Source organism: Ambystoma mexicanum, chromosome 6q (genome assembly GCF_040938575.1).
Source record: "Ambystoma mexicanum isolate Mex_15411 chromosome 6q, UKY_AmexF1_1, whole genome shotgun sequence".
Classification (NCBI taxonomy): Eukaryota; Metazoa; Chordata; class Amphibia; order Caudata; family Ambystomatidae; genus Ambystoma; species Ambystoma mexicanum.
In genome coordinates, this window is record NC_090937.1 from 1,246,653,799 (window position 1) to 1,246,681,323 (window position 27,525).

Here is a 27,525-nt window from a genome sequence, read left to right on the forward strand (position 1 = left end):
CAGCACACAGCTTTTGTCTTTAAAAACAAGACTAGTGAGTTCAGTATATGAGCAATATGCAAAGATAGGAAAAGGGTTGGGGGTATGCTGAAAATAATAAAATACACATTTCATACATCGAGTGCGACCTACAAAACGTGATGTCTGGAAAAGGGGACAGTGGTATGCGTGCTCAAGAGGATAAACCAACCAAAAACAGAAGCCCAAGACACAATAATGCCTCCAATTTATTGTCTTTTCCACAGTACAAAGTTTCACAAACCAAATATGTTTATTTGCATGTATTCAAAGTTTGTAAACAAGTGCCCACATTTTCCCATTTGAAGCATGTGAATGTCTGAAGTCCTTAAGATGCACCTCCATCACTTGCATAAGGGAATCAGGGGCCTCCTCTGCCTCCTCCCAAGTTACCTTTCCCACTCATACAGCCTGCAATGCAGTAAAATCACAGTGAAAGCCCTGAAAAGAATCAAGATCTTTACAGCAGGGCTCAAACCTTTAAAACAATAAAAAGAAGAATAAATGCATTTAGAGAAGCGTCCCATAATAAAAGCGCATGGTTTCATTTCCAGAATTCGTCAATTAGAAATTCTAGGCTCTACTTAAAAACCCATTAGATCTAAAAGTGAAAACAATCCCCTCCATGTCTCCGTCGGCTTACAAATCCTATACAGTTTCACTTGCAGAGATATTTTTCCAGTCTGGAAAACAGTAGTGCAATTAGTTGGATTTCCTTTGCGTTAAGTCCTGTATGGAAAACATCCTAGCTATGTGGAAAGATAAGAAGATTCTCCAGTAAACAAGAAACCTTTGCAAGCCTACGCAGGCTTACGAGTCCATTATAGCTAGTAAGTCAAAAGTGGCTTTAAAAAAACATAAAACGTAACTGAAAACTTAAAAGCAGAAATAAATAAGCAAAAGTGACTGTAAACCGAGATCAATATGTTAATGATTTTCAGTGATAGCTAGCATGATCTTTGACTTACGAGTCAGTAAAATATTACACTGTTGAACTAAGGAGCATTCTACTATGCCATCCAGTCTGGAAAGCCCCAAAAGAGGCTACATTCCAAAACAAGAAGTAAAAGATAAATCAAGTCTACGGTTGCCACTGCTATGGTTTCAATGGGCTTACTTAGAAATCTTCTTAAAAAGGCTCTTTATTTTGGATGACTTTCTGTTTTTCTCCCCGTTGTGAGACAGTTCCTGGGGGATATTCTTTGACATTGGGGCGCCATGACCTTCTTGATCTGGTTTGCTGTCACAGGGGGTTGAAGGAAAGGAAGGGTGAGGAGGCTTTGGGGGCAAAGCACCAGTAGAAATCTGGTGCATGCTGCAGGATTTCTCCAGGATGCCATTGTAGACTTTGCTGGCCGGACTGAAAACCATGCTTTGACTTTCGGTCAGACCTAAGACTTCTGAAGTTTCTGCACTTAAGGGAGAATCCCCTGCAAATGGTTCTTCAAAAGAGCCCTCCTCCCGCGATATCTTCCGGGGTGCGGCCGTTTGGTGAAGCTCAAGGGTCGTTGGCGGAGACTGCCTCCTTCCAAAGGAAGAATTTAAAGAGTCACATTCCGAACCAGTGTCTTGAATTTCCCTAAACGAGAAATCAGATGGAGAGATGTTAGGACAACTTCTACAAACAAGCACCATCGACAAAATATGTACACAGAAAAGGAGAACCAAGTTTACCAAGTTTATAGAAGTTACAGAAAAGTCAAGATTTCTATTTTTAATGTGCAGCTTTGCATGATGATATATAAACACTCATGGAGCAGGCAGGTAATGTGTCACACTGATCTTGTGCTTAACTCCTGGCAGTTGTGCGGTCAGGTACCTTCACATCTTTATACATTATTCTGTCTAACTCCAATTGTTTTTTTTTAAGCTTATCATTTAATTTAACACTTAGGGTAATTGGAAGGATAAAAAATAATCAAAATGTACATAGAAATGTTTGGGTCCGATTAACAAAAGCATGCAGATATATTTGTGAATAAACTACAATATGCTTAAAGTATTTGAGCAAAGTTCTTTTCAGGATCAAGTCTGACTTACGCCTAGGAATGTTGTACTTTATGCATTAAATAAAAGAGAAACCCAATTCGAATGTATACAGTAAAGATCAAATTACACTGTAAAGGACAAGGCTGAACTAGTGTAGATAATGCAGGAAAGTACATCCAAACATCCTTTATCACAAAGTGTGAAGGAAAAGGACCAGTCATTCGCAGAGAAAACATGTCATATGGTTGTCTTTAGGAACTGGTCTCTTGCTGCACCATTTACACATGGATCATTAGGGTGTTCAGGAGGTGTACTGGGAAGCGTAGTGTAGGAAATATATCACAAAATGTTCAAATACAAATCAATTTGGGACTGTCGGGGTCCAACTAATTTAGATCCCATGAATATTGAGGTGTCCTTAGCACGCCCAGATAGATATATTAATTGAAGCATACATTATTATATACACTTAATTTGGACTACACATCTACATTAAAATGGTTTCTTTTGTGAATTGCATTAATTTACAAATGTGAAAATTACCAATTTGTTCTAGGTGCAAGTCATACTAGAATTGTTTCCTTAAACCAAGTGCAATCAATTACCTTTTGATGGCCTTTTTCCACTTTTTACTGGCAATCCTGAATCTTTTTCAGTCTAGTTAAAACAATATTTGAGGAAAAAACGTCCACACTGAAACTTTATAGACTTTTTACAGTAAGAATTACAATTTGTCAATACTACACTGTCAATTAGGCTAAGTAGCTGAATGTGATTCAAGGGCTTAAAACCAAGATGTTGCTACCTCATTTCAATCGTTTTTTGGTGTGTTGTTCATGTCCAAACATTTAGAGTTTAGCAGTATATGAAGGCAAGAAATAAAGTCTATGGCACATGCATGCCTGAGCAATTCGATTGGTCCGGGTATGTCCTGAGAAGTGCACGCTTTCCAGGTGTTCACATAACAGAAAGCACTTTACAACCAAGAAATGGTCTAAGCAGAAATCTCGAAAAAAAGCCCTCAAAATCCTAACAATTAAAACAAGTATTAAAATAACAGAGTGGTTTGAATTATCTTGACATTGGGGTTTTTGATAGAGAATTTCACATTGAATATGGTAGGCTTTACATAAATATTAGTGCATTTGGCAGTACTATGGGCTATCACCACCGTACTGAACAGAAATCTGACAGACCTTCGCGAGAAGGCAACTAAAGTTAATTATACATAAATAAATGCAATGTGTGCACACCACTTATACTTCTACACTTGCAAGACTAAATAGGTTGAAAGGGGATGGACCTCCAATTAGTGCATTTGGTGTTAGTTAAAACCAAAGATGCTTTTCATTTCAATGATTCAATAATTCCTCAAAACAGCAGTATCAAAATGTTAAATGACTCGGATTAAGGATTCTTCTGTTTTTCCTGCTTACATTTATACATGCGCAAACCTTACTTAGATTCTCCCACAAGAATTAGCTGCTACATGCCTAAAACATAATTACTAAATTTTCTGTGTACCTGTATGTAAAGTTACTTTTAATCTTGTAGCTCTGAAATGCAAGTGTACAAATGCCCGGAACATACTCTAAATACACTCACATAGCTCCCTAAATGTACCCCTGCTACTTTACATTACCCAGCTTCAACCCACTACCCTGCCCAGTGAAGTGATCAGGTCTTTGCAAGAAGCCAGTTACCCATTACAAATCAGAAATAAACAAGCATTGGCAATGGGAACACAGCTTGGGCCTTTGTGTAGGCATGGGAAGGGTACTTGCTAGGCACTTCTGAAGTGGTATTAACTAGTAGGGCTGGGCGAAACTGTGAAATTCCTCGATGAAATCTGCCCTTCCACCACCGCTGCACATCAAAACGAGCGGCGCAAAGTTTCTCGGGTCGCTGCACGAACCAAGCAGGACTCTAACAAAAATCTACACAAAGTTTCTCGAGCTGCTGAACGAACGTAGCACAAATCAAAAAGAACAGCACAAAGATTCTCGTTCCACTGCGCAAATCTAGTATGGTTGGAAAAAAAACAAGTTTCTCGTGCTGCAACACCAAACTAGCACAGATCTAAAATAAGCCAGCGCGGTATTGATAGAAAAAATACCTGCACAACGTTTCTCGTGTTGCGTACCTAGCACGGATCAACAAAAGACCTGCACAAAGTTTGTCCTGTCGCTGCAAGAAACTAACATTGGAACAAAACGCCACACTCTGCACGAAACTGGCCAAACTTTCAGTGGCGGCTGGACCGTAATGAGGAATGGGCGGAAGCGGATTCCAGTGCGGATTACGCACTTTTTGCTTTGCGGCCGAAAACCTTTCCTCACCCTTATTGACTAGCGATTGATGGTAGCAGGTGCAAAATTGTGCGAGTACCAGGGAAAGCTTTGCCAAAGATGGTTTTTGACAGGACTTGAGTGAAGGATATGCATAGTGCTTGTAAATCAAGTGGCTGAAAGACATTTTTATTACACCAGCAGGTTTACAACTCCAATTAAGTCATTAACGCTCAGAAGACTGCTTTGAAAAAACACTACAGGCACTTCGAGCAAAACGTTTGATAAGGCTTTATTAAAGCGACCTGAATGTGGGGCGGTATGTGTTTTGGGAGCGGTGGGGCAGGAACTGGATGTGAATGTCCATAGGGACTAACATGGCCATGGGCAGTCAATGGATGGGCAAATAACCAAACACATTCAAGCTTTGTGTCCTTCGTAGTCTAATGAAATCGTTTCCGATTATATGTGGCTTTGCCACTTAATGGCCCAAACTAAAAATAGGTGAACTACTAGTTGGGTTCTTTCCATTGCAAGAGTGATTAAGTGTGAGCAATTACTGTTTGCATGAAATAAACACAAAGACATGAGCTACCATCCTAAGGCCAGGCATGAACGTTTGTGCAAAAGTGCAGCACCTCATTTCTTACCATTGTTTCTCAGCAATAAAGTATATTGCTTCCTCCTCTGCATCAGTGCGGTAAAGAGTTGGACAGCTTGCCACTGAGAGGATGTCTGGATCAGGAGACTGCAAAATATGTTGGCTCTGGGGAGAAGCTTGTACAACACTCCGTCGAGACCGGCATAAACTGCTGCTTCTTGCTAATGTTCCATGAGTCTTTACGATTGACCCTAAGAATGGAGACAGAATGGCATGTAAAAGTCTGGAAAATATCCTGTTGTAGTGTTCAAGTATTCATGTCAAGTATCGTATGACACACAACATCAGTAAAAGTAGATCAACTCACACACAGAAAATATGTCTAATTCATCTTGCTCAATATACAAGATGAATTAATAGCAAACATGTCTGTACTATAACCTGTGAACTTTCAATTCTAAACTATAATCCCACATCTTTAGGAAAAGTCAAAGAATGATCATTTATTGCACATTTTTGGATTCATCCTGGGCCTATACATTGGAAAATGCAATCATTTTTGCAATGCAAAATGCATGTCACCCTACACCAGAGAACAACACCTTACCACATAATCACTTAGGTTGTGATCGACATCCATTTGTGAAAGACCCACAAGTCTTTTAGCGCTAATTTTAGCACTAATCCAAGGAAATGTTCTTGCTGTTATGATTATGCAGTTTAATAGTTATTTGTTTACGGGCAGGGGGAAGAAAGTCTTTATGAACACACAGGCAATCGTACCCATTATCTGTAGGTTGAAGACAGTGTTTAGTCCGCTACGCTAGCCTATCAATATGGAAATTTGAAAAATGTGCACGAAATATCTTTCTTTTCAAATTCTGAACTACTATGCCAGAGATTTAACAGTTTCATGTTCGGAAGCCCATACAGTCTTTGTGGTCTAATAACATGGAGATTAAATCTACGTGAATGAGTGACTAGAAAAAGACGGCCCTAATGGGTTTAATATTTGATTCATCATTTAGTTCCATACTGGCTGCTGTTCCTGCTTTATTGCTATAACGTGCCTAACCCAATCTTTTTTTTAGTTCAATCAAGCATATATCATCTTTAGCGCACTTTTAAACAAAACCTTGACTACAGTGAAAAAACAGCTTTGCCTCTATCTCAAGTCACGTATACTTCAAACGTTCGGGGGGGGGGTATAAAGGCTTGAGGCGGGGTAAGGAGGCAAATAACTTCCTATTCGCTATTACCTGTGTGGTGATTTGCTCAAGGTGACAAGCTGTTGTGGCCAAGAATATCAAGGTTACTTTGTTGCATAGGTGGAGTCGATTGACTTGCACATGAAGGATCATATCTCAAGGGAGATGGAAATCAGCGACTACTGTCGTTATCAAGCAGTGAATGTCTGTGGTGCTAGAGGATGTCTGGTGATCAGACATCACCTCGGTATAGAGGCAGGCTATGATCACCAATCTATTATCCTGTAAACTCTGGTATTCACCTCCAGAATGGAAGACCACCCTTGTACTGTCACGACTATCCAGAAGAACCCTGTGAAAGGCCAATACCCTTTCCACAGGGCTGCCTTTCCTGTGCCTTTTGAAATGATGGATTAGTCTCCTGGCAATCTCCTGAAGAATATTATGACCTTTAGTTTGCGGCTCAGCCTTTAAATTAAGCTTTAACCAAACGTTTGCCCTATGTTTGATAGAAGACGTTTACACTGAAAGCTGCAGTGAAAAAGTAATATTAAAAAAACACTACTGCTATATCAGTCTTCCTCATCCCAGTCTTTACCTTATGAGGTCACCTTACAGAGAAGAACAAGTTACTTAGTAACTGGTAACGTTCTTTCGATAGGATGTTCCTCCAACGTATTCCACATCTGTGACATGTAATGTCCACAGCTGTGCACTGCGGAAACTTTTTCGGCAGAGGTCGTCCTGCGTTGATGACGTTGGGCCGATGTCCCTTGAATGCCTCCGTCAAGGGCGACGTCACCGGATGTTATAAATAGGACGCACGGCGCCCGTAGCCTCAGTTTATGTTTTTCCCCCATAACGTGTGGCGCCAATCCAATGCCTGCTTGACTGCACATGGCCTTGCAGAAAAGTAAGCTGCAATCGCCTAGGAAATTCTCCAGAGGGGCAGGCTGGGAGGGCGATGTGGAATACGTTGGAGGAACATCCAATCGAAAGAACGTTACCAGTTGTTAAGTAACTTGTTCTTCGAATGGATTGTGTCCTCCAACGTATTCCACATCTTTGACAGACTCCTAAAGCAGTACCAGAAAAATGGAGGAGGGAAAAGAATTTAGAATATCCAATCAGATGGCGGAATAAAGAACCGCCTTACCAAAGGCCATATCTTGGCCATGGATCGTATCCAGGGAGTAATGTTTAACAAAGGTGTGGAGAGAAGCCCATGTGGCTGCATCACAAATGTTCCCAATAGGAACTCCCCATTGGACGGCGGTGGAAGTAGCCTCGCCCATAGTGGAATGAGCTCTCAACCCATCAGGAGGGCCCTTACCCGCTAATCGGTAACACTCAGTAATAGTGAGGATAATCCACCTGGATAAGGTCTGTTTGGTAACAGCCTGGCCCAATCAGTGACCAGCATATCCCACAAAGAGTTGATTGTCCACTCTGACCCTGGACATCCTAGAAATATAAAAGCTCAGAGCTCTCATAGGCTCCAACCTATTTAGTTGCTCCTCTTCCTTACCAGGATGAGGAGGAAGATAGAAAGAAGGAAGAACCACTTTCTGGCTCTTATGAAATTCAGAAACCACCTTAGGTAGAAAGGAAGGACGTACCCATAGAACAACCCTGTCCTTGTGGAACACAGTAAAAGGCGGTTTAGATGAAAGTGCCTGCAATTCACTCACTCTGCGAGCGGAAGTAACCACAACCAAGAACACTGTCTTGAAGGACAATAATCTCAAAGGACAAGAGTGCAAAGGGTCAAACAGAGCACACATTAGAAATTTCAAAACCAAATTCAAATCTCAAACCTGCACCTGGAAAGGGGACGGTGAGAACACATTAGTCAATCCTTTAAGAAATTGAGAAACAAAAGGAATCTTAAAGTAAGAGCATTCTTCAGACGAGCGCTTAAATATAGACACTGCTGCCAGGTAACCCTTAATGGTAACTACTTGAAGGCCCCTCTGGGCCAAAGAAAGTAAGAAAGACAAAACCATAGGAATAGAACACTGAAAAGGAACAACATTTTGTCCTCTGCACCAGTTACAAAACTTACAGCAACGGTACAGGGATTTTGTTGCTGGCCACCTGGACGAAAGCAACACCTCCATCATGTCATCCGGGAGGTCCCAATCCTTATACCTCAACCTTTCAGATACCAAGCGTGAAGGTTGAGAGTTCTGCGAGAGAGAGAGAGAGAGAGAGAGAGAGAGAGAGAGAGAGAGAGAGAGAGAGAGAGAGAGAGAGAGAGAGAATCCTCTCGGTAGGGAAAACGGCATGGAGGGCAGATGGACATTTCTAGAAGGTCCGGGTTCCACACGCTCCTGGCCCAATCCGGAGTAATGAGGATCATGTGGGAATCGAATCTCCGTAACCTTTGCAAAACTTGCGCAGTGGGAATGACCAATCCACTACAAATGCATTTTATAAGGCTCCTCTCGGAGGAAATTACCTTGAGCAGAATCTCTCGCACTTCCGGTTGGCACTGGTGGCGAAGAGATACACTTGTGGGGTTCCCCAAAGGGCGAAGATCTCCAGAAGGACTTCCTGAGCCAACTCCTACTCGTGAGAGACTGTGCTCTGCCTGCTCAGAGCGTCTGCCGCTGCATTTTCTTCTCCGGCCAGATGAACTTCCGAGATCAACATTTCCTGCTGGATGGCCAAGAACCAGAACTGCATTGCCTCTCTGCACAACGGGAGTGACCCTACCCACTATTTTATGTTGAGGTAATGCATGGCCACTGTGTTGTCTGTCATGATCAGGAAACTTTTCCTCCGCGCAGACGGCAGAAAAGCATTCAGGGCCAGCCTGATGGCCCTCAGCTATAACAGATTGATGTGGAGTTTGTGAGGGAAGCATCCGTCACTACCGTCACCTACAGCCACGGTTGCCAAATGTCTCCCCGTTCATCAGGTTCCCTTTGTTGGCCTTCCACAGAAGACCATGGGAGACCGAGATTGGAATCTGAACGGGATCCGACATCTTGCCTGAGAACTGCGACCACTGCATCTTGAGGACCCATTGCAGGGATCTCATCCTCAGCATGGCCTCTGGCACCAGAAAAATGCAGGATGCCATGAGGCCGAGCAACCTTAAGAATTCAAAAGCCGGGAGACTCTGGGCATGTTGAAACTTGTCCACCATCTGCACAATGTGATGAGCCCTCACCATGGGAGGCGAGCACGTCCCCAAGGACGTGTCCAACACGGCACTGATGTACTGGAGCTGTTGAGAAGATGTCAGATGCGACTTCTTGAAATTGAGGGAGAAGCCCAGCCTGTGGAGGGATTCAGCAGGTGAGACCCAGATGATCCAATGCCTGCTCTGGAGAACGCACAAGGATCAGACAGTCATCCAGGTAGGGATAGACGTGAATCCCCCCTCTCCTGAGATATGCTGCCACCACCACCATTAGCTTGGTGAAGACCCTCAGACGAAGGTCAACCCGAATGGCAGGACCCGAAACTGAAAGTGCGAGTCGCCAGCCGCAAACCTCACGTACTTCTTGTGCTTTGGATGAATCGGCACATGAAAGTAAGCATCCTGTAGGTCCAGAGACACCAACCAATCCTGAAGTTGAAGGGCCTGGAGGACTTGAGACTTCCTGAGAAGTTTGTTCAACCAACGCAAGTCCAGGATGGGTCTCAATCCCGTCTTTCTTTGGAATCAAAAAATACAGGGAATACCATCCCTTGTTCCTCTCCTCTACAGGCGCCAGTTCTATAGCACCTTTCTCTAGCATGATCAGGATTTCCTGCACAAGGAGCAGATCCGGAAGCTTCAAAGAGAAATTCCCTGGTGGACTGTCGTGAGGCCGCTTTAGGAAGGGAAGACAGTAGCCATGGGCTGTGGTATCCAGAACCCACGCATCTGAAGTAATGGCTCACAACTCTTCGATATGCTGAGCTAATCTGCCCCCAACCTGCGAACCATGGGACAAGGCCTCATGACTGTTTTGGAGCGGCTGCGGCAGTGCCTGAAGGCAAAGAGGCAGCTGCCTGAGCAGCCTTGGCACCTCTATTTCCCCAACCACCACAGGTACTTTTTCGCTGACCCCTTTGACTGGCGGACCCTCTCGTTCTAACAAAGGAGGAGTAGTAACGAAAAGAATCTCCACTCCACTGCTCTCCCCTAGGACAAAAAGCCACAGCTTTCGAAGTCTGCAACCTCTCAAGGCTCTCGTCAGCCTCGTTGCCAAAGAAATGTGCGCCATCAAAGGGCTTGTTCAAAAGACGGGCTTGCACATCCGGGGCAAAACTCGACTTCTGCAACCACGCAAATCTGCGTATGTTAGTGAGAATTCTCATTTATGGCTAATTTCCCTTACCCGGTGAGTCCCTCAGCAGCTTTGCTGGATTTCTGGGGTTAATTTTTTCCACCTGGTAAGAGTGTGAGCCTTTTTCCCACTCTTACAGTATATTTTTGTTTGTGTTGTACTTTTTGTGCTCATGGGCTAGGGAGTGTCACCAACTCCATAGGCATCATCTTTTTACTTGTGTGTCACACAGCACCTTCAGTGCAGTGACACAGGGATGTCTTTTAGACTTCCCTTGTGAACTGCATTTCTGGGGATGACTACTGTCCCCCAGAAACCTGTAAAGTCACCTTTGGCTTTACTAGTCCTTCTAAAATACAGATCCAGTACAAACCATCTCAAAATGGAGTACTGGAGGGGAATATCTTTACCCCGTCCTTCTGTAACTCAAGGAGCACTCTGTGTCCGCCTTCCCAACTCAACATGGCTGGTGGCAGTGGTAACTATCCTTTTGACACGGATTCCCGTGTTAATGTTCTGGCTGTGGTGACAGAGTTGAACATAAAACCTGCTACCCCATATCAATTTCATCTTGGGCCCTAGCGTGGTTTTTCGCCATTTCGTGTTAGAAAGGTCTTTCTTGTTGTTTGCTTTTCGCACCAAACCAGGTCTGGTTTCTTTGTTCGCCATCCTTTGGCAGGCTTCTGCACAGAAGCCCTCCTTTGGCGTTTGGGTGTCTAGGTGGGCTGAATGTGAGGGAGGGGTTTAGTAACCCCCTGCACAGGGTCTCCTTGGAGACCCAAGTCGCACTCTGAGTCGATTGGCTGAGGTGGTTGTCCGGGCTGGACAATCCCCCTGCTGTGTGATTGACAGCCAGGCTGTGTGAATGGGGGATTTTGGCATAAAAGGCAGGGCTTGGGCTGGAGGTCAGTCGCCACTGGAACTACAAGAACCGAAGAGAATCGGAGAAGAAGACGGCTGCTGCAACTCCTGGATCCCGGTGAAGCCCTGCTACAGTCCTGAGCTATCTACCCTTCAACGACAGAGAAGATCCAGTCCGGAGTCTTCTTCCCTTGAGCATGGTGGTATCAACCAGCTCACCTTCAACAGCCAGAGAATCCTCTTCTGGGTCGAAATCGCTGCACACAGATGTAGTGGTCAGGATAGCCATCAGAAGAGCCCTCTCCTGTTTTTAAGGAGCGCACCTTTTATTCATTGTTGCTTTGCTTCTGCTGGCCTCATCCCTGGGTAGTACAGATCGCTCCAGACGTCGTCCTTGTCCCCACGACTGAAGCTTCAGGAACCGCAAGTCTGCAGGAACTAGCAGGAACAACTGCCGTAGCACCAGCTTTCTTCATCCGAATAAGGTACTGTGTCCATTTGGATCTTTGAAAGGCTTGTCCTTTCTTCCTTCCGTCTTATAACTTTTGCTTCCTTTTGACAATACCTAGTTCTCCTGGCAAACTTTAATCATGAATTGTTCTAACCATGTGATCCTCAACAACAGAGCCCTTTGCTCCATTTCACACTGGCGCAGGCCTATTGACTTATCTACCTCTTAGCAAATGTCCTCTGATTCTATTACCTTGACAAAAGTATTGCCTATGATTTTTACCTACTATTCCCTTGGTTTAATTCTATGTGCTAAGTGTGTTTGACTTCAGGTGTATTTCTTCTCACGGGTACGCGTTATTTTCGTAAGACCGAACTGTCATTACTGTCAAAAAGTGATTGCGTATTAACCCACGGTAACGTCTTTGTTTCGAAACACTGGTCTGTCAAATTCTAATGTACTTACCTTGAATTGACCTAACAAGAGGAATTGATTGTGTGTAGTATATTTAGAGTGTGGTTTTATTTAAAAGAACTGAAGTGTTTTGTGAACAGATGGTTTAAAAATAAATGTACTTATATTTTTTAACCAGAAGCCTTGAGTCATTGTTTGTTTGAGTCACAGTAATTGTAGTCCTTTGTGTAATCTCTACTACTGCTCATTTTCTCTTGAGATAAGTCTGGCTGCTCAGCCATCGCTACCACTTTACTGTGTAGTACAGGCTTGTAGCAAAGGTGAAATTGTACTATCACTTGTAGCCTTAATTGTAGGTATGTTTGTTTGTTTTATTTGTATAGCGCTCCAGACCTGGGAGTAAAAGGGCGCTTAGGACAAGTTACAAGGCACAATAAATATAAAATTGCAGTAGTACATTAGTAAAGTTATGTACAGTATGTACAGACAGTGGTAGTTAATGCTTGCAGGTAAGGCATAGGTGAGGCATTTACAATAAATACAGTTTGTGGTGGGCTAGGCCTAGCTTATAGTTGATTTTTAGTCAGTAACCACCCAATGACATGTTTCCTGAATAACTGGAAGGATTTGGTCGATTTAATGTTCAAGGGCAGGGTGTTCCAGAGTTGGGAAGCGAGGACCGTGAAGCTAGAATCGCTGGCTCTTTTAGAAGTAAATCTGGGCATAGTGAGGCATAAAGTGTTGGAAGACCTAGTGGTTCTGATGGCCCGTTTCATGGTGAATTTGTTGGTAAGGTAGGGAGGAGCTAGGTGGTTAAGGGCTTTGTAGGTGAGGCAGAGAGTTTTTAAATCAATTTTTTGTTGAATGGAAGGACATTTGCATGATATTCTGGTGGCGGATATGTGCTCCCGCCTAGGAATGTTTAGTGCTGCTCGTAGCGCATTGTTTTGGAGGACCTGAAGTTATTGATTATAGATTGGTTGGCACCTAGGTAGAGGCTTTTGCAATAGTCTAGCTTAGATTGTAAGAGAGCCCTAGCCAGTGTGAGGCAGCTGTTGGTGGATAGAAAAGGTCTGCAGGATCTAATTAATTTCCCTGTGTAGGCGGTAGCTGAGGCGGTCGAATTAACTTGTTTGGTAAGGTTGGTATTGGCATCGAGATAAAAGCCGAGGGTTTTCACATTTTTAGCGACAGAGATTGGGTTGCCGTCGATGATGACGTTCGAGTAGTCAGGGCTCAGTTTTTGTAAGTTATTAGGTGATCCGACAAGGAGAAGTTCAGTCTTCTCATCATTCAGGCAGAGGCCGTGTGTGGCCATCCATGAATGAATGATGGAGAAGATTTCGGGAATCCTGGTGACATCAGCATTGTAGTTACCAGAGATGAGGAGTATCTGGGTGTCATCTGCGTAGTTGGTGTAGGTGACACCCACAAGGTCCAGTTTGTCAAAGAGAGGCTTTGTAAAGATGTTGTATAGAGTGGGGGAAACACATGATCTTTGTGTGACACCACAGGTAATGGGGATGGGGTCTGCTGCTGCCACTGAAGAAAAAACACTCATGGTTCTGTTAGCCAAGAAGGATTGCATCCACGTGACAGCAGAGGAGGAGGAGAAATGGGCAGCAGAAGAGAGGTGGTTACAGAGTATTTTATGGTCGACCAGGTCAAAAGCTGCTGAGAGGACTAGGAGGAGTAGGATGGCAGCCTTACCTTTGTCTTTAATGTCATCAATCTGACTTTTGAGGTCAACAAGGGCAGTTTCTGTTCCATGTTGAGGTCGAAAGCCAGATTGATGCAATCCTAATAATTGGTTGGTCTCTAAGTAATCCTGAATTTGCAGGTAGGCAACTCTGTCAAGGATTTTTAGCAGGAAAGGAACCGTGGTAATAGGCCTGTAATTAGTAGGTATGGCTGGGTGTAGAGATTGTTTTTTTTAGAAGAGGGAGAACCCATGATTGTTTCAGGTTGTTGGGCACTGAGTTGGTGGAGAATGATAGGTTTATTAGCTTGGAAATGAATGGGGATAGGTCTCTTGCTGCATCTTTGATGATGTGTGCAGGGCAGCTGTCCCCTTTGCAGTTTAACGGTTTGAAGGATGTTATGATTTTTTGGACTTCCGGTATAGTTACCTTTTTGAATGTGAAGCCAGAGGTGGTGTTAGAGGTAGTGGGTGAGGTAGGGGTGGAGGAGTTACTGCTGGAAAGTTGTAGTCTTTTGATCTCAATTTTCATTTGCAGGCCAGTGATTTTGTTAGCAAGGGCATCTTGGATGCTCGTACACCATGGTTGGTCTTTCACAGACACGTGTAACTCCTTCAGGATGGTAAAGAGTTCTTTAGCACTGGATCCTGCATTGTTTATTCTTACGTTGTAGGCTTCCTTCTTAGTGCAGATTATTTCTTTTTTTTATAAAGGGAGGAGATATTCGTGAGATTGGTTTTGTTTTCCACTGATGGGATCATTTTCCATAGGGTTTCCATCTTGGCTTTCTTTTTTCTAAGTATTTTGAGTTCAGGTGTGTACCAAGAGTTAAGATGAGCTCTGGGTTTACCTTTGCGTAGCTTTAGTGGGGCAACGGCGTCAATGGCTTTGGTCATGGCGTTATTGTAAGTGTTTACTAATAGGTTGAGGTCCGAGGTGTCGGGGAGCGTATTTAGGATAGGGAGAACCAGTGGAGTGAGGGCTTCTGCGGTAATGTTACGCTTGTTTCTGGTCAGACATGCTGGTGCAGGGGGACACTGTCTGTGGTTCAGGTTATTAATACTAATGTCAAAAGATAATAGGAGATGGTCAGTCCATATGAGAGGTTGGGGGGCTTTGCAGATGATATTGCAGTCGTGGGCAACGAGCCAATCGATGGTTCTGCCTTTCTGATGGGTAGGTAGAGTGTTGAGTTGAGTGTAGTTGTGTTCAGAGAGGGCGTTAGCAAGGGAGGACGCAGGGATGTCGTGAGGGTCGTTGTATCCCAGGTTAAAGTCACCTAAAATTATATTTTATGAGAGAGGCTTAGAGTTCTCTGCTATGAGGGAGGTGATGTCTTCCTCAAAGGTACCTGTGGGACCAGGGGCTCTATATATTAGTTCAAGAGTGATGGTATTCTTAGGGGTGGTTTGTATTTTAATGGAGAGGTGCTCGCATTGAGGGAAGTAACAGATCTAATGTAAAGCGAAGATTTAAATATGATAGCTACACCTCCTCCGCGAGCATTAGGTCTGTCGGCCCTGAGGATGGAGTAATTGTCGGGATCCGCAAGGGTTAGATAGGGGCCTGCTGCATCATGTAGCCATGTTTATGTGGTGGCAAGGAAGCCGAGATTTGCTGAGAGGATGGTGTTGGCAATTTCAGTGGGGTGAGCAACAAGAGATCCGACAATAAGTAAGGCACCTTTTAGTGAAACGGTGCTGGCATTGGTGGTGTTCTTGTTGGAGGCCTTAGTCATAGGAGTTGCAGGCACTTTGCTGGATAAGGTGTGGAGTCTACAGCCTAGTCTGTTGTTGCGGGTGGTGAGGTTAAGGTTTGGCTGTAAGGCGGTGTCTGGTAACTTGGGGGAATTCTGGTTGGTGTCGGTGTAGTCAACTTTGGTGAGGTCTGGAGAGTTGGGTAGACGGTTGTCTGAGGTGGCGCTAGTTTTAGTGGTGTGGTATGGGAGGGCACTATAGGGGAATGGAGGCAAGGTGGGCAGGAAGGGTGTGGGGCAGGGGATGGGGTGGTGTCTTGGGCAGCTGAGTTTGGCTAGTCCATTGCTAAGCGGTATGTAGTTGTTTCTGCTGCATGGCTTGAATGAATGAATGCAGTAGTGTTCCCTAAGGGTACTGCATATGATTCTGCCTAACAGCGTATAACGGTGCTCGCAGGCATGGACCGGCTAACACTGTCGGTCGTATCCAAACCTGACTGAAGGGATTCACACATGGCATCCTTGCCATCTTGCACGAGAACAAGGAACCCATCCCTTACTTCCCCCTGTTGAATATGCTCAGCCGCTAGAGAAACACAGTTCCACAGAGTGTGTGAAAACGCTGCTAAGGCACAAGTGGAGTTGGCTGATTTCAACGCCATACTCCCTGCAGAAAATACCCTGCGAGCCCAACCGTCGAAGTGTTTGTCGTCCCTATCCAGAGGGATGGTAGGGTATGCCGCCTGCCTCGAGGTGTCCATAGCCGCCTGAACCACCAAACTCTCGGGAGTGGGGTGAGTGGATACGTAGCTAAGGTCGCTAACGGAAGGGCGGTACTTCTTTGTTAATGACTTGTTAACAGCCGGAAGAGATTCCGGTGACTGCCAAGCAGTCGCCACCCTTTTCTGTAAAGTGAGATGAAAAGTTAACACTGGGCCAGAGGACGGACCTTCATCTAAAATGTCTGTTAGATCATCTTGTACAAGCAAGACTGGACCAGCCGAGATACTCTGTGACCCTATCCATGAGCCGCCTGTATGACGACTCTGCATGAGCCCCAGACTCAGGCCTGCCAAATTCCACTTGCAGAGAAGTGTCCAACCCACTGCCATCATGAAGGGTTTGCCTCAACTCCTCCAATTGACTGTCTCCAGAAAGGACAGGACCCACATCATGCTCAACAGGGTCCTCAAAGTCAGACCTTTCTTCCTCCTCATATATGTCTTACAGAGGGAGGTGAAGAGAGCCTGGAGTCCACCACTGGCCTCACAGACTTAGCAGTCGCCTTCCTTGGAGGATCCACCATATTAGAAACCGCCCAGAGTACATTTCGGCCAAAAACACCTGAAGGCGTCGAGGGTGCCGAAGGCTTCAACACAGAGCATCGACTGCTTCGGCGTCAAGAGCGCCAAAGGCTTTGACGTTGACAACGGTGCCGATGGCATTGAGGGCTGATAAGAAGGCAAAGCCTCGATGTCGAATCAGATGGACACAGCGCCGATAGAGTCGACGCAGGCTTCGAGCCCTTAGCAGTTTCTGCGGTCTCGCTGGGGACGAGGACCGAGACCTGGAAGCACGTCTCTTGCGACAACCCTGAGCCTTGTCCGAACGGGACCTTGAAGGTTCCCGATGCGAGTCGCGTCGAGGGTTCGAGTCTGAAGGCATGCGAGTCACAGTATGAGACCGTTCCTGGCCGGCTTCATCAGAAGGCACGACTGGAACCATGCCTTGCGATTGAAAAATCACCAACATCTGCTCCTTAAAGGCAACCCATTCCTCGGGAGTCGAGGACTTCGTCGGACATGCCACTTTCTTCGCTGCACCATCCTCCCAGGAGGACGGGGAAGGCGACCGGTAACGGCGCTTCCTAGAATGCCGGGACGAGGAAGAAGAATGGCAGGATCCACTCCGGGAGCGAGATCCCTGGGCCTCCACCCAACGCGGAGAATCGCCTATTGAGTCCTCGGTGGAAACCCCCTTGGACGATTTAGATTTTTGGGACTTACTAGGTTTACACACCTGAAGCTTCCACTTACGCTCCCGTAAGGTCTTGGCAGAAAGCGACTGGAATTTTGAACAGTCGTCGGTGTCGTGACTCTCGTCGAAGCACCATAAACAAATGCGATGCAGGTTGGTGATCGACATTTTAGTCTTGCAGTCCCGGCAAGTCTTGAAGCCACACCGCAGAGTCGGAGGGGTCGAAGAAGAAGAAGACATCTCTACGATGAAACACACGAGGTGCGCTGAGTTCTCGAAGCAAACTTGTTTGCGGAAAAAATGGAACTGAGGCTACGGGCGTTGTGCGTCCTATTCATAACATCCAGTGACGCAGGACGCCCTCTGCCGATAAAGTTTCAGGAGTGCACAGCTGTGGACATTACATGTCAAAGATGTGGAATACGTTTGAGGACACAATCCATTCGAAAAGAGGTTTTAAAAAATGCTTGAAATAATGATTACTACTAAGAAAACAAACAACCCAGAGTAAGATTGTGTATCTTGACGTAAAGGGTCTGCCATGTACAGCTGCCACATAAGAGGGCTAATGTGTTGCCTAATCATTACCCAAGAAGAAACCTTACTGTCATCTTGAAGGGCAGGGACCAGAATGTCGCCATAACACGGGAGATATTTTTTTATTTTTTTTAAACAGTGTATTGATTTTCCAGTAAAGGAGATCATAAGAAAAGTTAAGCAGATTAAAAATACAAAAACGCATGCTTAAAAGTTACAACTTATCTATATATAGAAATAGAAGAAAAAAACACGAGATCTTAAAGCTGCATTTTCAACTATCATGGCTCTTGAGAGAGCTCAGTGACTTAAGAACTCGCCTCAGACAGCTAGCAGTCTCAAGGTTGAATCCTGGTGCCTCATCCCTCATTTTTTACAGATAGATAAATGGAGTCTTAATAAATTGGGTAATAACAGCACTTACAATTAGTAGCAACATAAAGAGCTTTATAAAAGTGTGGTATTATTTGGGGTTAGACAGCATAACGTAATTAGAGATTGAAATATAAAAAGTGCAATCTGAAGGCATCACGCACATTCCGGGCTAAACAATGTCTCCTTAATTGTTTATGCCTTTGAAAATACTTTTTCACATGTCTAATTTGTGCCACATCTAATGTGCATCTATTTTCTGACTTTGCGAACAGTGTGCTGGGAGTCATCTAGAGCAGAACATAACATGCGGTTGGCAGCAGTTGGAAAAGTCAGACACTAACCAGTATTTGCAACTGTTAGTTGAAATTTGTGTAGAGTGTTTATGTGAATAAAACCTGGAAATATACCAAACCACACCTGCCTCTTAAGTGGGGGTGAGTTTTAAAATAGCAGTGACTTCACATCAAGTAAAACACCCCGCACAGGAATCTGCCCAGTGACTAGGTGTTCCAGTTCTTCGTGGATACGTACCAGATCATGTGGTCCTGTGCATTATTGTGATGATGCATGGATTATATCACCCTGTTAGACTAGACGGACCGAGTCTTAGCTGCGCATCCAGAGCAACAGCGCTGTCATATGAGACCAAATTAGGATGCACGACAGACGTGGCGAACCTCCCTCCATCCAGCACCAGGGTCCTCAAGTAATGGCATGCTGTCCAATCAACAGCCCACAGCACTCTAGATTGTGGATGTAAATTCCATTTTGATTACTTCCCTGTGACAAAGGTAAGACAAATTGGCGGAGGAATGCACCCAGACAGAGATCTTGAGAGCCAAGGACTTGCGCATGCACTAGGTTTGGTGGGTATGTACAAAGACGCACTCATTGCCATACTAAAAGGTACTTCCAACTCCTCAGTGACAGGGCACAGTGTAGTGTGTGCATGCCCAGCAGCAGTGATACCTGGGAGACACTTTTGTAGGCAAGTGTGTGTCCAGGATCACATTTGATATGGTGTGTATGCTTCCTGCTTGGGTTGTCACAATGTAGTGGCCCGGGTTGGGCTGTATGTGCTGCAATGATGCATCAACAGGACAAGTGAAGCATGATGCAAACCAGGTTTCTAGGGATCCAAATGGGTTAGTGCGTTCACTGATGTGCTGTGCTCAGTAGATGAGATGGACATTGCTTCATTAAGTGTGTACAGAGACACTAAGAATTTCTTAAAGTGAGAGTATCTTGTTTTGGGTGACCTATATTAGAGTCTGTGATGGTGGACCAAGACTGGAACACCTTCACCTGATTAGCAGAGCACATAACTATTTGGGCCTGGACCATGGTCTTGTGCTGCCCGACAGGACGTCCTGGAGGTGTTTTTTAATAGGTGGGTATCCAAGAATGCATCAGACTGAAGGGCAGCAGGCTGCCCCCTTTCTAAATCTTGCATTCAGCAATTTGTGGAGTACTGTGATATGTAGCATGGGTCTATTTGAAAGTATAACTTCAGGTAAGACATTACATTATACTGCTAGTCTCCTCATCCGAGATGCCCTTCATGTAAAAGTGTAGTGCACAGCAGCACCACTTGACCTTTGAGCATTACTGAGTACCATCAAATTGAGAAATCAAAATACTTTTAATTTCCACCCCAACAAAACTCTTAATATGATTATCTTCAAAGCTGGTCAAAGAAATAAAAATACATTTGCTCCCAGTTTTCGTTTGTGGCTCAGAGGTAATTCAAACATGCGCACTTCCTGGACCCCAAGCCACTAGGAGTGCGGTATAAAACTGATCAGGTGTCCGTGGACATGTTTTATTGGGAACCAAACATCAGGCTAACCTCTCAATAACTGAACACAATGAACTTTCTCGGGAAACACTTACAATTCAGAATTTTCTAACAGGCTCAACAAATCTCTTACTGAGGACTGAAAGTACGCCACCTACCAGGGAATGGTGAAATGATTGGAGGCGTGTCTTCATCCAAGTCGTCCACTCCGCCTGCGATAGGGTATGGTGGAATGGAGACTCGAGGCATCACCACCCAGCTGTGCTCCGAATAGAGTGTAGAGGTCAGGTTTGGTAAACCAGAGTTGTGCACTATCTGAAAGCCGCACATCTTTTCAATCTGCTGCCATCGATAGAGTCGCTCCCGCAAACAAGTCGTCAACTCAGAGAGAGCTTTCCTAGAATACAAGCAGACTAATGTGAACCTAAAAATTACAGCGATTGAGCCAACAAAAGCACCAAGCTAGGCAGCCACTGTGAAACCAATTATCTATCAGCGAAACTGGGCAACCTTAATTTAATATTCCAGCAATGCATTCTCTAAGGAAACAACTGAGGATAGAGGGTTTCCCAGTTGTGAGTGTCCATACTCAAATGAAAGGATGCACTGACGTGGGCCCCGTGTGCAGCCATGCTCTTACTTCGCTTCTAAGATTTTGTGATCCACTTCGTCCAGGGATGAGCTGTGAGCTACATGCAATGTCCCAAAGACTGTGCTTCTCTTCTTCTTAATCTTTTCTGCCTAGAAGCATGGGAAGAAATGAAATCCGCAACTTTAGAAATCGCAAGAGTTGCACTCAGTAAGTGTCCATTCACAAAAAATGTATTTCTTCCAAACCACACTGAAAAACGACCATTACAAGTAAAGTCACCATTGAAAAATATGCATTGTTTAACAAGTTATTTGTGCAGCACCCCAGAGAAACAGAGCCGAGTGCCACATGATAAAAACTTTGAGGGATTGTATCTGTGGTACTGGCGTTTACGTGGATTTTCTAGACATGACAACTCCCAATCAAGCCAAGGGAACAATTTGCATTAATATTACATTTAAAGAAAGGCTTTGGTTAATAGTCCGATTACAGCCATTATTTACCCATGTGCTTTACCTTCAGTAACAAACATGATTTTCGGGCAAACATATCAGGACAAATTGGTCTTTCTGTGCCGTTGCATAGAAAACCACTTATACCATGTTCAAGCGAAAGAGCTGGGCACTATTGTTTTTCACACGAGATTTCGGCTCAACTGCACCACTGAAACCTCAACAATTGTGAAATGTCCAGCAATAATATCTCAATCATTGGTTTCCAACCTTTACATAAGTAAAAGCTACTTGTAGTTAATGGCCAATAGTCGGGAGCTACTTGTGTGGTGATGTCCATGAGTATGAGACGTTGTACCAAGATTTTCTGGCCCGGTTAATTTGCTCTTTATATAAAAAAAGGAACATATGCATTTACCATGACATTAACAACTTAAAAAATAATTAAATACATATTTTTGTATTACTAGTTGCCTCCTAAAAATTGTAAAGCCTATCAGAATGTAGGAAAAGAATACAGGCATTCAATGTGAAGGCTCACACAGCATGCTCATGCTATCGACCAGTATGCTCAGGAATCTTGTCTAGCTTGAAACAGCAACAGCACTCAGATGCGGTCAGAGAGGATCAAAGTTTTGATTTGAGGAAGTTCATGTCTGAAAAGGGCAGTTTCGCAGCAATAGGCAATCACACTGGCTGATAGTGCAGGTACCCTCGTTGCCATAGTATTTGGCACTTACTTCACAGCCACAGTTGGCATGGCAGACACATTCAGGACCGTTTTTAAAATCTGTTACAACAGATTCGGCAACTGGAGTCACTGTACCCTTCACAATTGCACCATCTGTAAAAGTAGATTTGTTTTATCTTCAAATAATTAGCAACTTTGAAGGATGCCTCTGTAACAGCATTTACATTGCAGCATTTAATTAATCTAATTTGGGATTTTTTTTTTCATAATGTGTGTATTATTACAAAATGCCTCTTAACGTTACTCTTTTTCCCCACAGTAAATTGGGCACTGTAGATTAAAGATGCACATTTTCTTTTTACGCTAGATGAAATAAAATTGCTTATCCAATCTGGATGGAAATGGTACATCTTTTGCCTTTAGTTGGATGATTCGTCTACATCCAGGATCTGAACAAGGTTGGTTTGTTTCTTTTGGGGCTCCATGTGCAAAAAGAATCTGAGGAGTATTTCAATCAATGTGTTATAAGGTATTAAAACAATTCAGCAAATACTACATTCTGCTTTACCAAGAAATAAAATCTTACAAATTGCTCACACGGCAAGTAAAAGAATTCAGCCAAGGAAAAGTAAGCCAAAGCCTTCTTTGTTGACTACCCTTACAGGTTTTAATGTCAAAATAATTGGCAACCATGTGATCAAGTTATATGCAATAAAAGTGGGAATTACAGGGCTAAAATTACTTTGTTTTATAGCGATGATTTGAAACTTGCACAAATCATAACAATCCAACTAGACAATTTATGAATCACTTGCTGATATAAACGGGATTGTCCAGGGTTTTATTTTCTTATAGGTACTATTTGTTAGAAATACCTTAAGGTGCTTTACGCTTTTCGGAAAGGCTCCATAAGAAGGTTGAAAAGAAAAATTCACTACATTTTTTGATTATTTCTCATTTTAAAAATGTTTTCTCAAAGACTACACAACAAAATGTATTCTTCTTAAAAACTCCTTCTGAAACTTTTAACTGTACGTGAGAACAACAGAGATTTCGGAGCAGCATGATAGGTGACATGATGCAGATGCAGATGGTGCCAGCAACTATGGACCTAAAGTTCAATATTATTAAAGTACATGTGCACTGTAAGGCTTGTCTATAAACAACATTTTTGGTTTCACTTCCCAGTGAAAACTGTTGCTTCAATTACATTAGGCAGCAATTTTTTTATGCATTGCCTTGTGCCAAAACACAGCGAAGGTGGGCCGAGATGGCGAAGCAGCATGATGGGTGGCCCAACTTTTAGTCGAAGGTGACGTGTCCGGCATTCCCATGGGGTCGAGTGAGTTGAGGAATTGTATTGGATAGTTTAGGGCTTCGTCGGCATCCACCAAAGTATCGATTGAGTGGTACTCAGTAACTGTGCCCGGAAGCGTAGTCTGAATCTGATCCTAGAGCCTGGACCTTGACTTTTGCTCCTCGTGGCTGGCCCGGTCCTTCTATGATCACATTGATGTTTTGACGATTTCAGGCAACCGTCCCATGTGTGAAGGTGCTGTAATCGGGGGAAAGGGGTGGGCTGTCCAAACGTCATGTAGCTTGTAATGTCCGGATGGTCCCAACAGGTAACTATGCAAAATTTGGTGCACACTGATGAAAAATGGTGTGGAACTGTAGAAGGATCAATATTTCACCAAGCCACAATCCCACAAACAAATGTTGACTTTTGCTGAAATCTGGGGAAAGGGGTGGGTCGTCCACATATCATGTAGCTAGGAATGTCCAGAGGGTCCTAACAGGTAACTATGCACAATTTGGAGCAGATTGGTGAAATGGTGTGGAATTGTATAAGGAACAACGCTTCGCCACAAATCCTGCCACATAAAATTATTTTTAGAGAATTACTTGTAAATTATATGCTGTTTTGTCCATTTTGTTTAGCAAAAACAGTGCTAATAAATGAGACCATTTCAACCCAGTATTGAAAGGCTGAAAATTCCCTGCCAGAATTAAAGCATGTGCCTACACGTTCCCCCTCAGATCTCTGTAGATCTGCCAGTTTGTGTACATAGCCAAAGGGGATCAAGCCTATTAATGATTTCCCATCCAAGGCTCTTCTCACTGTTCTCTCCCTATATTCACCACCCTGTTGTGTACAGTGCTGTTAGTTTGTAACTAGGTTTAATCTATATTAATCATATACATATCCAAATATATACATACAAACCACTGCTCACTTCTCTCAACTAATTCTTTCGAACTTTGTTTTGTTTGAATCATTTTTATTTTTTTATTTTTATTGTGTTAAAGCCGAATTACAGCTTTTCACATAACAAAATGTCACCATAGAACAGACACATTTAAATAAGAAAGACATCTCCAAATACATCTAAACAGAAAAACTGGGCCCACACACTTATATACAGAAAGAAGAGAGAAGAATAAAAATCAAAATTTACATAGTAGCTCATTTGATTAAAACTCCTTAATTTTCAGCATTTAAATCACTGATCAAACTTAGAACTTTCAAAATGCTCAGTAGTGCAATTCTTAGCATTGTTTCATGTCCTGCTACCATTCTTTCCCAAAACAAAGATGTTTTGAGACACCAGTCATTATCTACAAATCTAAACAATCCCTTAGCTCCCAAGTCCCGTCACACTAACAATATATGTTTCAGAGATTGTTCTTCTCCACCTACACACAGTGGACAGAGGTTGTCTGTGTACAATTCCCTAGACCTTATATGAAGGATGAGCATTGTAGGGAGTAAATTAAGGCGAACCCTTAGAAATTCCATTCTCCAACGAGGATCCAGGAAAAGCCTTAAAAACATTGGACACCAAACCTCTGGGTTTATTCAGACTGGACAATGACAGACATTTTCAATGTATGCATCACTGAGATCGTATTTATCCAATCCGCCCCCTTCAGGGCTTCTTTTACATTAATTGGATTTTGAATCAAATCCCCTTGATCACCATCACACACCATAAGGTTTTCCAACACACTTGATCCTAAACCCACCAAAAACAGATTATTCTTCTTTCTCAACATTACCTCTACCTCTTCATAGAGAAAGTTCTTCGGTGGAACCAATATTAATCTGTACAGTGATAATATTCAGCAATGTAACCGTGATAGGAGGGACTGGAGGACCAATTTGTATCTCAGGGCCACTATGGGCAATGATTGTGGCAGAACTAACCCATATTTCCACAATTTGGCTTCAAGCTTTTCCCAGTTAATGAGTCTCGCCACTGGATTTACATCCGTACCGTAGATCAGTGATGGAATTACCTAACCATTATAATACTTCAATAATGGCATTATTGAAAATGTACAGTACTTGTGCAAGATCCACTTCCAACTGAGCACCAAGTTGCATCAATTTCCTCTCCAAAATTGAGGTTAATGATCCCACAGTCGGAATACACCTTAATTTGAAACCCAAGTAGGTTATTTCCTGAGCAACTTCTATTACTTGGCCATCTAGGTGCCATGTGCAAGATTGATCTCGCTTCAAGGGGCATTGAAACTTTAAGATCTTGGATTTTGCTGGATTGATCTGTAGATCGTTTTGTACTGCATAAGCTTCAAGGGCTCTCAAACGTTGGAAGTCCTTTGGGGGTATAATCCAACAATACAATGTCGTCCGCATAGGCGATCCAGTTGAGTCTTTCTTTCCCAATATTACCACTCACCAACCCGGACCCCTCCAAACTCTTAGCCAGATCTGCAAGGTATAGATTAAGGAGGCAGGGTGCTAACAGGCATCCCTGCCTCATCCCACTTTCAGTCCTTATTGGGCCAGTTAGTGTGCCCATCTTATCCAACCTCACCTGCAATTGTGTACCTGTGTGTAATTCAACAATAATTTCCAACAGTGTGGGAGGTAACCCCCAAGCCTTTAACTTACTCCACAAACGAATATCTGTTCACAGTATCAAAAGCTTGTGAAAGGTCAATCCACGCTCCAAACAGCGTTTGACTGCCCTTCACAAACGAACCACTTCTAACTAGGCTCAGCAACAGAGCACTGAGAGAAGTGGAGAGCCCCTCCAAAAACGTATTTGTGGTCTCACCAGAACACCACTTGTCTCTGCCCAGTTCTCCAACTCCCTCAAAATATCCTGCAAATATTGTACTGTCCACATCAAGAAGGGAAATCGGACAATCATTTCATGGATCCTCCCGTAGATTGGTATTATCGTAGAAACTCTCCATGAAGCTGGGAGATGTCCAGTCCTCACCACCTCCCTTTAGAGGGTCACAAGTATTCTTGACCACAGGGGGATATTTGATTTTAAAATCTGATTTGGTAGGTCATTTGTCCCTGAAGCCCTTGAGGAGGGTGATTTGTTTATTAAATCTACCTAGGACTATTGTAATGTTTAGAACCCATCAAATTCCTTCGAAAGCATCCCTTTCTGATTTTATCGGTTTCTTATAGAGCTCTGTCAAGTGTATGTTTCACCCCTCTTCTCCTATAAAATTGCTCTGTACATTACTCTGAAAATGTGTTAATGCATTTATAATGGACCACAAATGTCTTGAATTGGGGTGGCTAAAATGCAAGATATGTGGATGCACTCCAAAACTTTAAAAGGGGAATAATGATTAATCTCAATATATTAAAGAATTCAAGGTGCGGGGGAGAAAAAGTATATCTGGCACAGGTCTACTACTACAGATATGTAAAGACTAAAAACGAGGATCCAAAACTCTGGAACCCTCCCGTCCCCTGCACACTGTTACTAATCCGTTGTAAAAAACGGTTCAACAATTATTTATATGGAGTTATTATCATTCAGTAAACATTCTGTACATATGATATTAAAGAAACTGTTTTGATGAATTGGGGTGGCTCACAGCTCTCAACATCATTTCCCCATCTTTCCGAGTACGTAGAGACAAACATGCTTTTGACCAGTTCTTATATTCGTTTTTCAGATTTTTCAATGTACTTCTATATAAATCCCCACTTAGATTCTTGACCTTCAGTGCTCAAGCCTGATGTAAACCAGGTTTCCTGGAACATAATTATGTCATGATGGTTAAAAATCTCTTCTCTGGCCACCTATTTTTAAACAAGCTGGAACCCCTAGTGTTCCACCTGACGAGTCTAATTTATTGTTTTACTAAAGGGACACCCCAGGAAGACCCAGCTTCTGAAGGACTTGTGTCAGGATTTCCGGTAGCAAACCCCATGTGTTTGCCCTCGTATTTGGTTGTAGGCTCACCTTGACTGACTCCTCACTATCTTTGAGATCACCATTGCTAAATTAAGACCCACCCATTGAACCTGTTTCTCTGGTCTGCTTATCCTCTTTCCGTTCATAGCCTTCATATAACAATTCAGATGATACATCGTAACCTCATTTGCAATTCATCCTTTGCTTCTAAAATTGCATTCGCCCCACCAAGATTTTAATCCCGTTTCTACTATACCAGTGCAATAAGAATCAGGAAACCTTATATACTCTATATCAGCAGATAAAAACAAACAGATCTGTAACTTCCTTGAAAATTGAAAGAATCACACCCCGATTCAGAGGATTTTGTTTTTTTCTCATTTTTATTCACACGTT

General features: G+C 43.4%; 1 protein-coding gene across 1 annotated transcript in view; it reads right to left on the minus strand.

The window, feature by feature from the left end:
* Window positions 1-209: 209 nt before the first annotated feature.
* The window catches only part of STIM2 (stromal interaction molecule 2), a 904,595-nt gene continuing 877,279 nt past the window's right edge, over window positions 210-27,525 (minus strand). Inside the window, exons 9-12 of the mRNA XM_069631845.1 lie at window positions 20,840-20,940; window positions 20,358-20,596; window positions 4,946-5,147; window positions 210-1,597 (exon numbers count right to left, since the gene is read on the minus strand). Coding sequence (XP_069487946.1) covers window positions 1,132-1,597; window positions 4,946-5,147; window positions 20,358-20,596; window positions 20,840-20,940 — 1,008 coding nt within the window. The 3' untranslated portion in view covers window positions 210-1,131. The remainder of the gene's footprint in view (window positions 1,598-4,945; window positions 5,148-20,357; window positions 20,597-20,839; window positions 20,941-27,525) is intronic.